Source organism: Vanessa tameamea, chromosome 3 (genome assembly GCF_037043105.1).
Source record: "Vanessa tameamea isolate UH-Manoa-2023 chromosome 3, ilVanTame1 primary haplotype, whole genome shotgun sequence".
NCBI classification, from domain to species: domain Eukaryota; kingdom Metazoa; phylum Arthropoda; class Insecta; order Lepidoptera; family Nymphalidae; genus Vanessa; species Vanessa tameamea.
Window position 1 is genome coordinate 5,435,274 of NC_087311.1, and position 12,741 is coordinate 5,448,014.

Consider the following 12,741-nt stretch of genomic DNA (forward strand, 5'->3'; position numbering starts at 1 on the left):
AAAAGGTAATAATGAGTTTTATATTTTATTTTTTACTTAAGAAATGAGTATCCCTCCTTTTCTCACACTCCTATGGGATGTTTTCCGTGCTAAAAAAACTTCAGACTCAAACTATCTCCATTTCAAATTTCATCTAAATGGATTACGCGGTTTAAATGTGAAGAGGTAACAGAGTTACTTTTGCATTTATAATATTATTAAGGATAATATAATCAGAGTAATTATTAAAAAACCAATAACAGCTTTTGGATAGCGTCATACATTTATTAAATTGTAACATATTGAACATAATTTAATGACTACAGAACTATTCTAATGACACAAAGAAGTAGACACAATAAGTGCAGCTGGTCAAATGCAAACTGCTGGTTAATTTACCTGCTAACATAACAAAGATTCGATATTTATTTTTAAAGCTGCTAATTAAAATTACACACCTAAAAACCTATGGCAAAATGCCCTACTATTTGGCAAGATCAATGTGGATTAATGACACGGTCAATAAGAACTATCACACTATTACACATTATAGTAGAAATGCTAGTTTATTCAAAAATCAATACAAATATTACTCACAAATCACTCTTTGGATCATCAGCCTTTAAGTAAATCGATAAGATTCTTTGGAAAACGAAGACAAATTCAGAAAGTTTTTTTCTACAATTACTATTAAAGTGGGGTCTAAATTTTTATTTTATTATTAGATAATATGATCAATGAATCTTATAGAATTAATTTACAATGTTTATAAAATACTTGTATATAAAAGTAATAAAACTAACTACACGATTTACATTAAGCTAAACAGTATAAAAATTAATAAGCTGACTGTTTCAATGTTTGCATGAGATCATTGGTATGATGGGATTCGAAAATCAGTCTTATTCGTTCATTTGAATTATTCCTTGTGAAGAATTTAAGACACATTTAAAAATATTTGTACTTAATATACTAGACCAGATCTTTTTTACATGAGTATTATAAGATACTTATTCTAGAAGACCAGCTGTATCAGTAGTAGAAGGATATTAAATTTAATAACCTAAACATTATAACATGTGCATTGTAAGTACTAAAAAGCTTCACTTACATAAATGTTAATAAAAAAAAGAGATTTTTTTAAATATACGATAAAATTAACACACAAAACGTGACAGCAAAACTTTCTATTAAAACTGTTATTATGTCTTAGTCAATGTGTGCTTGTCTGGGTACAACATCTTCTTGTATGAGTAAATCACACGCTGGCAGACCATGGTGTGCTAGCAAGTCTTGTCCGATTGCAATCAAACCAGTTTCTGGTCCTGGTAGTTGTCCATGCCAAACATAATAGTAAAATAATTGCTGAATAGCTGCCATGAAACGACGTTGTTCTGGCATTTCCGAATCGAAAGTACCAAGAATAGCTTCAATATCAGAATTAATATCTGCCATTCCAGAAGCGGCTATGCCTCCACCTGGGCCCGAGCCCAACACTACATACATTGGCACGACCAGGCGCAATCGAGCTAAGCTAATTAATGGACATAATGTACGTATAGAAGAAATTAATTCTACAAGTCCTTCATATGATTTATTAAACATTTTAAATACTTCATTAGTCAAATTTTTCTCGCCTAAGTAACTTTCATTAACCATTTTTTCTACAATATCAGCTGTCCAATTCATGTACTTCATACGTAGTACGTCAGAGTGGCCCGAATGTTGCGTGGTTCCGAAAACCATGGGCTTAAATACTTTCTTTTTGCCTGAATTTTTTGCTTCCTTTTGAGCATCCCAACTTTCGTATGCATGAGTTCTTAAGTAGTCTCCGTCTAGTATTAGCCAAGAACGTTTAAGTTCGTCAGCAACAGGTAAAGAGTTAATATCACTTCCAAGCCATGTATCCGGCGTCGCAGTCATAATTTCTAGCTGCGATATACGACGTAAACAATCAACATCATTGCATTTGCTAATTTGTTTAAAGGGTTCATTTGCTTTTTGAGATTGTTCCAAATTATCACCAGGAAATATAACAGAAGGTGAAGACAGCCAAACTCTTGAATATAACTTATGAGCCTTATTAACTGTTGTTAAGGCTGCAGTTAAAGTTGCCCCAGCTCTATGTCCTAGCAGAGTAACAGATTCAGCATCACCTCCAAAATGTTTTATATTATACTTTATCCATTGCAGTGCTGTAATTAAATCACTGAGACCATAATTGCCTGATGTACGTGGGTATTTCGAATTTGACAAAATATCCAGAGCTAAAAAGCCAAATGGACCCAGTCTGAAATTGGGTCTTACAAAGACAACTTCTTTTGTTCTTGCATACATAGCTGAAGGTTGAGCTGGACTTATCCCGCCTGCTAATGTATTAGCGCCAATTAATACAACAACGGGTAATGGACTGTCATATCTTACGTGAGGGGTGACAACATCCAGAGTTAAACAATCTTCATCCCCTGTAATCGTTCCATTTTCCAAAAATTGTAAACAAAGTGGACCAGGTTCATGAACTTCCAATGTACCATTCCAACACATTGAAATATTGTTCAGTGGTTGTGCATATGTAAATCTCTTATCTTCTATTGGCGGGACTGCATATGGTATGCTATAGAAATTGTAGACTTGATCGTCCAGTATTCTACAAACAATAAATACTAATAATTAAAAAAATCATCACATACTGACATATTATGTATGTCTGTTACTATAATCAATGGTTCGCTTTGCTGACAGGCTATCTACTAAGATTATAATTATTGTTTGTTATAAAATGTGTGTTACATAAATTTAAAAAGTAAGATGTACAAGAAAGAGTTCATCTGTTAATTTTTTTGCATTTAAAAACAGTTGAACTTGCCGGTTCTTCTCATTAGAATCTATTTTCCGAACCGGTGGTAGCTTTACATTTAATTCAACACTGTAACATGACGATTCGAAAGTACTTTTATGAGCCTACTTGAATAAAGAATATTTTGAATTTAACAAAAAAATAAAACAAATTACTTACCCTTCTACCAAACCGCATGTGGTGTGGGTGGTGATATATCGACCAAGACGTAGGGGTCGCTCGGTGGGCGGTCCAGAACGTGCTCCAATCACTATGCCCACAATCACAGCGAGTAACACTAATATTGTTACTCCACAAACCATAATGTCATCTAAAAATGTACAACTAAGCTATTTTAATTTATCTTTAATATTTATCTTGTTTATTTATATATATAATATTTTTATTAAAAAATCTGCACATGCCAGTAACTAAGGTATCCTTCATGCATGTTTTTCAAAATTCATTTACACATTAAATGATTAATACTTTAAGAAAGAAATCTTATACATACCAATAATAAATTTCTTTTGTCGGATTCTTTCTTTTAGAGGAAGCCTTGTTGCTACTTTACCCTCTTGTTCATCCTGACGAAGAATAAGATAATTTTATAGACTCATATTATTTATAACTATTTAAAATCAAAATTATAAATATTATTTAATTTGTACTAACAGTCACATCCAATTTCACATTTTCCATTCCATCATTTGGAGTGTCGAGTTTATCTTCTAAAGTTTCCATTGATGCAAGTGCCGCCTCCGTAGCAGAATGTTTTTGAAATAATTTTGGATATCTAACATTGAATAATCCAAAACCTTTCTTTGCTCCAATAGAATCACCATCTAAGATAATTTTGAGTTTAATAAGCGATTAATAATGGATCTGTGGACGCACACCTTGCAATTATTTTAGTGTACAATAAATTAAATATAGATAGATTTTGTTTTACAATCAATAACTTTAATTAGCAAACTATCGAAACATCTTTATAGCAGAATGTACAATGAGCAGATAGTCTTAATTTTTTTTGAGTGTAGTTGTAAACAAAACAAAATTCATGTATTTTTTTGAGTAAGGTTTGGAATCAGGAAATCAGATTTTTATGCTGAAAATTTGATCCATATTTTACTAAATAATGATTATATTTGTTCTTAATCTCCTCGCATGATCTCCAAGAATGATTATCTCTTCAGATCGGATGTGCTGAGGCACGGTGATCTGTACCTAGTCAGTCGGTTTCTGCATTACCTCTATTGGACCTTTAGAGGCACGCATAGATTCGCCTATGATATTGGCAGTCTACACGCAGCCAGATAATGAATAAGGTCCCGCACTTAATAGCTGCTGAGGCGACGAGAGCATTTTGTGACGAAAACACAAACCCCAGCCTATAGTATAAAGAAATGTTCTAATTTGTATCCCAGGTAGGAATGAAACAGGATCAGCCGAAAGAGAGATTGGGTCTTTGAGACTCTCATATATCATACGAAATGCAGCAGCTTAGATACTTTTATGATATCATTATTACTAGCATTAGTGTCATGGTGCATACCTTCCGATTGCAGCCAAATGAGTCATTTAATATTTTGCCAAATAAATGTTTCGATAGTTAGATGATTGGCCATAAAGGCAATTTGCTAGTTAGATTTATTGTGAAATAGACATTTGGGGCACCTAGACATATTAAGTAACCTACTAAGATGCCTGATCATAAGCTTAGATTTTAACATATATTTTTTATTTGTTACCTATATTTTTGTATTGCTTTAAAAGTATATGAACACTCTCATTAAAATAAATAATAAAAATTGCTATCTGATCAATAAAACATCAGCAAATATCTTCCAAATGAACTGTAGCTTTGGTGCCCTTATTGGAAAGCTTTTGTTTGTATTGTATAATTATATATATTAAAGTTTTATGCAGATGAAGACCAGACCAAGAGGATGAATCAAACATATTCTCATTCTAACAATTTGTTCAATTATTTAGTGTATATACAAATGGAAGACATTGTACTGTGTAAAAGCACAGTATTTTGAGAGTTTATTGTAGCATAAGTACTATAATGACTATTAATCATTTCCTCTATCATTTATGTATTACCAACCAGTAAATAAGATATAATATATCTTGTGCTTAGTTCCGGAAGAGTCATTGCCCTTCCAGACAGCACATTACAAATATTACTGTCTTGCAGTACATTGTTCGCTTAGTGGGTGGTACTTACATAGATGGCCTTGCAAAAGGTGCAAACACCAAGTACTTTATTTTAGTTATTGTGCATGCCACCATAAGTAATGAACAAAGACTTATGCTCTAATTGTTTTGGATGGAAAATGTGTCAAGGTTTAAAAAATTGCTATTACTATTGTACATAAAAAATTAACTCTGCTTGATGTAAGCAGTAGTTTATAAACATTGGGTATCTTGTGGGCGATAATTTGGTATTTTTTTCTATTATGTCATAAATGTGCATAAAAAATGACACAGAAGTTTGGTACCTATCATTAAAACTTTTAAAACCCAAACAGCTTAAATATAAAATATTCGACTAAATTGAAGATTTCATTAAAAGCTAATTTTGAATGATGTTATTGTTTTATAGGAAATTTGTATAACATTTTGTAAATTTAATAATTATTCACATACCATTTTCCTTTGGAGTCTGCTGCAAAAATTTTGTAAATGGGCAAGTTTGTAAAAACTGGAAACGCTGTTTAGTCTTGTCCTCATCAGACTTTTCCTGATTTTTATCATTATCAGTTTCTTTTTCAATAGCTTCCTCTTCCTGAAGATAAAAATAACTATGTATTGCTTATTTATTTCAATGTATAATTCTACCTAGTGTTTTGGCCAGTTAGTACATAATTTTTTTTTAAATATATACACTTAACAACATATTTAATGATAAATTAATTATAATATATGACAATTTTGTTTTTTTAAATAAGATAATTATGTATATGAAATTGTTAGGTACTTATATTTTATGTTTAAATAAAATTATTCATTAATATTTAACTCTATCTGATGAGTTTGTTATAAGCCTAAGTTCACTTGGGTGAATTAATTTAGTGATTATTTCAGTGTGCTCAATCATAAAGAAAAGCAGGATATGTATTGACGAGTTAATAATTGATTACAAACAAATTTACCTTTGATTTTTCTCTATCTGAATTTCTCGTAAAAAAGCCAGGCATCTTAATAGCGCCAATTGGTATGAATTTTGGTTTAACTTCCCGTCCCTGTTCAGTAATATCTCCCGAGAGTGCCGCTTTAACAGGGCCGTCGTCATGTCGTAGCTCTACATCATCTTCCGCTGTTTCATTTTCAGTTTTCAGCATCACTTCTTTCTCTTCCGCTTCTATTTGTTGCTTATCCAACGTTTTAGTCTCTTCTTCGTCAACTTTATTTATATCGGTTGCACTCATGGTTATTTTTTGTATTACACACGCTTTACATTGAAAACGCTAACTATGTTTTGAAAATCAGAGACTATACTATAACAGAATGTATATTTTTATTATTATTTTAATATCATAAAACAATCGAGAGAAGCGTTATGAATTTAATGTTAATGGCAAGTTTACAACAAAAGTACATTAGCAGGACAACTAGCAAAAGGTTATTAAAATTGATCACTTACATTAATTTATAATTCAACATGAGTTTTTGTCAGAATTATTTGATAAAGTTTATTGTATTCTGTATTGTTTAATACTATAACAATCCATTCTACCGTTACAGAATACAGACAGACTACGCCAAACGCCAATCACAAATTCGCGGCCGCTTCGGTCGATTAAAATCGAGTTCAGTATTGCTATTTGCTGAGCAAAATGAAAAAAAATAATGTAACCATTAATCTTGTATGTAATTTTTTTTACTATTTCAACTAATTAAATTTAATATTTTTTTTCATACATGAATATTTGAGCTACATAGCACCAACTATACATTATTGTAATTTTATGTTTTACTTTTTGACTAGTTCTGTGCGGCTCGCATTAACCTTGAATTTAACATAAATTTATTTAATTTTCTTAAATTTACAATATTTTTTTTATTAATTTATAAAAAAAAAATCGTTACTTATTGTTACTATTTCGACTGTTCGTTAACGTAACGTTCGTTGTTGAAATAATGAAAAATTTATATAAAAAAATTATGTATTCAATTTAATAATAAAAAAAAAATATTAAAGTCAAACAAAACAAATTATGATGGGCTCATTGTGTCCTCACAACATAGCTAGGCTTCAAGCGATTCAAAACCGCTTTCTACGCATTGCCTCGGGCTGTCCGTGGTAAATGCGCAACGTAGACCTCCATAGAGATTTTAAAATCGAGTCAATAGCTAAGCTATTCAAAGACCTCTCAATCCGATACTTCGACAAAGCGTCGCAACACTCAAACCCACTCGTATCCAAGGCGAGCAAGTATAGTCCCTTGGAGTTACCCTATCCGATTCGTAGGCGTCCTAAGCACGTCCTACATGACCCCGTCGACAGACTCACTGCCGACAACTCTACTCTCTTAGGAAACAATGACAACACACACCGACCCCGCCGGCGGGGTCGAGGTCCCTCTTACTTACCGACTCGTCGACGTCTAGGCGTACGACGTTGAATGCACACGCCATTCCTCCCTGCAATCGACGACGGCGTCCTAAGCCGAGGTTCGGCCTCACAGGAGGCGCCCTTAGGACGCGCGTATACTGAGCCCTTAAATGGGCTCCCAACACTAGGCTTGAGTAGTTTAGCTCGCCTACCCCACCCAGTGACGCTGTAGAGGCCATTAGGGCCAACAGCAATATAAATTTCGAAAAAAAAAAGGACTGACTCTGTAATAAATATTAATCATTATTTTACATCGGCAATGTGCCACCAACTTTACCTGGAAACTAAGATTAAAGATGTTATATGATGGTACCTAGTACCTATCATGACGGGCTTGTACAAAGCTCTACCACCAAATTTTTTTTCGAGAATTGATGGAAGCGAATTACTAATATTGAAATAACGTAATTTTGAATTATAGCATATACGTTTACTTTTAATAGTGTAATAGAGGCTAATATAAACTCATCCAGATTTAGCGTTAATATTAATTCGGTTTTTAATGTAACGAAAGTCAATTTTGATGACAATGATTTATCTTTGTCATCAAAATTGCCTTAGCATCCAGCACGTCGTAGTAACCTTGTGTACGTATGTCCAAATTAGTATAGATTCTCTTCTTATCCTATAGCTACCAAAGATAATTGAATCACTAATAGGTATCTTGGAACATGGATAAGGCAAGGCAAGATAAATATTATATTGAAATAATGAAAAAACATCAACATTATAACATCAATTTATTAGAATACATTATTTTTAGATTTAGTGTTTTTCTAAAGCTTTTACTAAAAGATCATTAATATTTGTAATTAAATTTCTAGCATCCATAAGTAAGCCAGCCGTCACCATCGCATTAGAAAACAGCTGCAGGGCCACCATATTTGCCAGATCTTTATCGCTATTTATAAGCTTGTGTAGTTTTTTGATTATGGGGTGCCTGTAAAATGTTTATAATTCTCAAATATATATAAACCACATTTGAGTATTTTTTCTCTCAAATTACTTGACAAAAAGTACATGATCAATTTAAAAAAAAAACATTTATAAGAAACTTTGTTCCTGGGATACTTACTTCGCGTTTATTTCTAGCTGTGGCCTTAACAAGGCAAATCTATTTTCCTCGCTAAGGTTCTGTGCCTGAGTTCGAATAAAATGTCTAGCCGCCGCCATTTCCGGAACAATAATTACACAAGGGTGCGAATCTAATTTTTGCGTTGTACGTACTTCAAATACCTTACCAGATAAATTGGATTTAAGGAATGTTATAATTTCATTGACTTGACTTTGTTGTAAATCATCAATCCCTGTAATTAAAAGGCAAATGTGTCATTAATAATTATAAAAAAATAAATAAAATAGTAAACTGTAAATGTAAACCAACCAATTATATTGTCTGACTTATCAGCAGGATCCTTTTGCATGTCATTTTCCACTGAAATTAATGGTCTACCTCCAAACTCTTTTAGTTCCAATAAAACTAGTTCATCATACATTTCATAACAGAATAAAACTTCAACATCACGTTTTTTCATGGATTCATAGTAGGGTGATGATTGAGCTAATTCACGACTGAAATATTAGAATTTTCACAACTGTATTTATTAAATAATCAATTGCATTTAAAGTCTTTAATCACAAGAATAATTTATGAATATGGTTTATGAACAAATAAAACATATTTAAAAAAAAATAAACCAATTCAATGATTAAAAAGTGTTTTTATTTTTATTTTGCTTTCATTAAATTATTTTTTCATAAACTTTTTATGTTTTTAAATGCTCTATAAATAAAAAATATTTTACCTGGGAGCTGCTAAATAGTATATATTTCTTTGATCATTACTTTGACGTGAATTGTAATCTGCTAATGAAGTTTTAGAACCACTTTCCAATTTAGATGATTCAAAACGAAGTAATTTTGCTATTTCTTCCTGTAATAATAAATCATATAAGACCATTGTTAATAACAATGAAAAATTAAGAAGTATTAAATCTTTAATAATCAATGACTGAATTTAATAACCAACCTTTTCTAAAGGACTTTGACCAGTGACAATTCCTTCTTTAAAGAACAGAGAGTAATCTTTATAAAATGCATCATATCCTACTGGGTCTTTGTGGGATGTTTCAACCATAAATTTCAGAAATCTGTTTGTTAATACATGGCGTAATTTCCTATAAATAATAACCACTAATAATATTCTCAAATACATAATTGATAATAATGTAATGAAATAAATATATTTAAATAACAGATACATACGCAATCAATGCACTGTTTTGCAACAATTCTCTACTAAGATTGAGAGGAATGTCCTCAGAATCAACAACACCTGAAATAAAATAAACATCATAGAATAAGGTCTCACTTATACCTAGTATAGCATGTAATTATAGTTTGGAGTCTAAATCCACAAATTTACTTTATGGTCATAAGTTAACTTTTTCATGCTCATCTTACCGTATATTTTAAAGTATTATAATGATGTTGTCCCCATATTATGAATGAATGATGACCATCACTTATGTTCAAGTATATATATCAATGTGCACATTGTGAGATTTAAAATATTTCTAACCTTTCACAAACCGTAACCACTTAGGCAAGATATTTTCGGCCTTATTTTTAATGAGGATTTTCCTTGAGTAAAGAGCGACTCCAACATCTGAATCTCTTGACAATTCAAATAGGCCTGGTTTGCCTTCTGGCACATACAATATAGATCTTATACTTAAGGGTGCATCTGTCTTATAATGGAGAGTGAAACGTGGTTTGTCATAGGAGTTGCTGATAAACCTATAAAACTCAATATGCTGCTCTTGTGTTACTTCTTTGGGCTCCATCAACCAAAGTGGCTGTAAGAAATATCCAAAGTTAAAAACTTTTTAGATTTAATTTTTCATAACTTTTATATTCTTTATAATAAGAACACTTACCTTAATAGAATTTATTTGTTCATCGTTCAGAAGAATAGGGCTACCAATAAAATTGCTATATTTCATAATTATATCTGTAAAGTAGAAAATAATTTTTTTTGCATTATTTTAATAAAACTCATATTGAAGTAATAGTTTTTATGATATGATTACAAACTTTTGACAGTTGTATCATCTGCAAATTCCCTGCAATCAGTCTTCAAGTACACAATTATTTTAGTACCAATTGGAACTCCATCTACTTCTTGAATTTCATATGAACCAGACCTTGAATAAAATTAAATACAATTTATTTATGAATAAAACTTAACCTGTTCTCTTAATTCAATACAACTTACTAACCCATCAGAACTCCATTTGTATCCTTGGGATCCCTCAATGCTACTTCTTGTAAAGACCTCAATTTTGTCAGCAACCATAAATGCTGAATAAAATCCTACACCAAATTGTCCAATTATAGAACTGGCTTCTTCGGCCCCTTGTTTTTTAATTTCTTCTATGAATGACTTTGAACCTGATCGTGCTATTGTTCCTAAATTTTGTATCATTTCTTCTTTAGTCATACCTATACCAGAATCCTATTAGAAGCAAATGAATAAACTGCATTATATGATTATATTGTGTTCAATATTTAGAAATTATTATTCAAAATTGCTTACCTGAAATGTCAGTGTTCTGTTCTGCTTATCTGTGGTTAGCTGGATATTTAAAGGTCTATCAATATGTTCCAATTTAGGTGATTCTGGTGTTGAGCTTACACTTAAGTAGCGAAATTTTTCCAAGGCATCACTAGCATTGGATATTAACTCTCTAATGAATACCTAGAATAATCATTTTCCATTATATACTATTAAAAAAGGTATGTTTTCATTTTTCATTTTACTTACTTCTTTATCTGAATAAAGAGATCGAGCTACAATATCTAAAAGCATTCTGGTTTCTGCCTGAAATTCTTTTCTCTCAGCATTGCCTTTTACTGTTTCGGCAGGTTGATGATCCGAAACAGTACTGTAGCACGAAATAAACGTTAATTTATCTGTAATTTAGAATTAAGCAATTGTGATTTTGGTACATAAAATTCTTTGGTATAATTCTAATATTATATGTATTTATGAAACATACCATTGTTATATATAGATAAAGGCTTAGCGTATATGATTATTTTTGAATGATTTTTTGTATTATAGAGCAATCTTCTAGCAAACACTGTAGAACTTAGTCTTGCACGGAGGGCTGACATTATAATAAAAATAAATTGAAATTGGAATTTTTTTACTAAATTGCTTCAAGATATTGGTTTTTTATTTGTAAGTTTTCGCTAGAGTTACTAGGTACTAAAGTTTATTAAGAACAAATTAACAAGGAAAGACAGAAGAGTTCAACGATTATTTTTCATTTCTATTTTCTAGGTTGTAAAATTGACAAATGACTAACGAGTCAAAACTCAAATGACAATAGACTTGACATTTCTGTAGCCTCTATAATAATCTGTATGTAGGATTATTCTTTTAATTCTTCCTTTTGGAAAATATATTGCAGCTTACAACATACAAAGATTTAATATGTTTCAACTAACAATATTTTTTAAGTAAGAGAACTAAAACCTTCAGAATCAAAGGAATATATCGGTAATATTAAATTCCTAATAAGCGTGGTTGTATCACAAGGCGGTATCATAATTCATAATATATATTCGGAACGTTGAGTGACTGACCACTAAGGGTCAAGGGAGTACCGGACTGAGGGACTGACGTGATTACGTTTGAAATCCACGTCTACGTTTGACTTTTTTAATATTTAATATTTATATATAATATTTTTTCTCTTGGTTTCCTGCAACCCATGGGAGTGATTTCGGGAAGAGGGACGGAAGTGTGTAACAGGAAACCGGGGAAGCGCGCGCTATTTGACTTGACTAATAAGCGCACGAGGTGCTTGATTTAGCTATCAGATGGTACCAACTGCCAACCCATTTTCCGAGAGGATATATTGTTAATATTGCTTATTATCAATGTTATCAAGAACATATCAGATGGTACACATCATAAATGACTACTGTAATGCTCGTTGCCTGATGCAATTTTATTAATAAAGAGAATGAAAAATGTGATTAGCCAGTAGGTTAATTCATTTTATGAAGTTTATTTATTTATTGGTATGTAGGGTATGGTATTTTAGGTATGTTATACATGAAAAATATGAATATTATGTATCGAGCGTATATTGCAAATCATAGATAAAATGTATCAAAACTATTTTAGATAGTTTTAAATGCCACGCTCAACATTTAATAGTAACAGCCAGATATCCGAGCAACCGTATCACAATTTGGAAGCACTATATAATATAAACAACAATTTAAT

At 31.5% G+C, this 12,741-nt stretch overlaps 2 protein-coding genes across 2 annotated transcripts; both read right to left on the bottom strand.

The window, feature by feature from the left end:
* Positions 1–243: 243 nt before the first annotated feature.
* On the bottom strand, positions 244–6,325 carry LOC113397355 (neurotactin). The gene is made up of 6 exons (XM_026635658.2): positions 5,977–6,325; positions 5,471–5,609; positions 3,491–3,660; positions 3,330–3,402; positions 2,996–3,146; positions 244–2,626 (listed from the first exon to the last, which is right to left on the bottom strand). The coding sequence occupies exons 1-6, from the start codon at positions 6,250–6,252 to the stop codon at positions 1,189–1,191; spliced, it is 2,247 nt and encodes a 748-aa protein (XP_026491443.1). The 5' UTR covers positions 6,253–6,325; the 3' UTR covers positions 244–1,188.
* A 1,837-nt stretch (positions 6,326–8,162) lies between these two features.
* On the bottom strand, positions 8,163–11,809 carry LOC113397358 (heat shock protein 75 kDa, mitochondrial). The gene is made up of 13 exons (XM_026635664.2): positions 11,501–11,809; positions 11,266–11,414; positions 11,038–11,199; positions 10,721–10,956; positions 10,536–10,645; positions 10,379–10,452; positions 10,021–10,297; positions 9,705–9,774; positions 9,469–9,616; positions 9,245–9,372; positions 8,824–9,011; positions 8,515–8,746; positions 8,163–8,379 (listed from the first exon to the last, which is right to left on the bottom strand). The coding sequence occupies exons 1-13, from the start codon at positions 11,616–11,618 to the stop codon at positions 8,205–8,207; spliced, it is 2,067 nt and encodes a 688-aa protein (XP_026491449.2). The 5' UTR covers positions 11,619–11,809; the 3' UTR covers positions 8,163–8,204.
* Between the last annotated feature and the right edge of the window lie 932 nt (positions 11,810–12,741).

Excerpts from the sequence above, each read along its gene's own strand:
- LOC113397355 (XM_026635658.2), bottom strand. The coding sequence starts at position 6,252 with ATGAGTGCAACCGATATAAATAAAGTTGACGAAGAAGAGACTAAAACG. Across the intron at positions 3,661-5,470 it reads GCAGACTCCAAAGGAAAATG|ATGGTGATTCTATTGGAGCA; the intron begins GTATGTGAATAA and ends AAATTATCTTAG. Across the intron at positions 3,403-3,490 it reads ATGTGAAATTGGATGTGACT|GATGAACAAGAGGGTAAAGT; the intron begins GTTAGTACAAAT and ends ATTCTTCGTCAG.
- LOC113397358 (XM_026635664.2), bottom strand. The coding sequence starts at position 11,618 with ATGTCAGCCCTCCGTGCAAGACTAAGTTCTACAGTGTTTGCTAGAAGA. Across the intron at positions 9,373-9,468 it reads GTCAAAGTCCTTTAGAAAAG|GAAGAAATAGCAAAATTACT; the intron begins GTTGGTTATTAA and ends TTATTATTACAG. Across the intron at positions 8,747-8,823 it reads TAAGTCAGACAATATAATTG|GGATTGATGATTTACAACAA; the intron begins GTTGGTTTACAT and ends TTTTAATTACAG.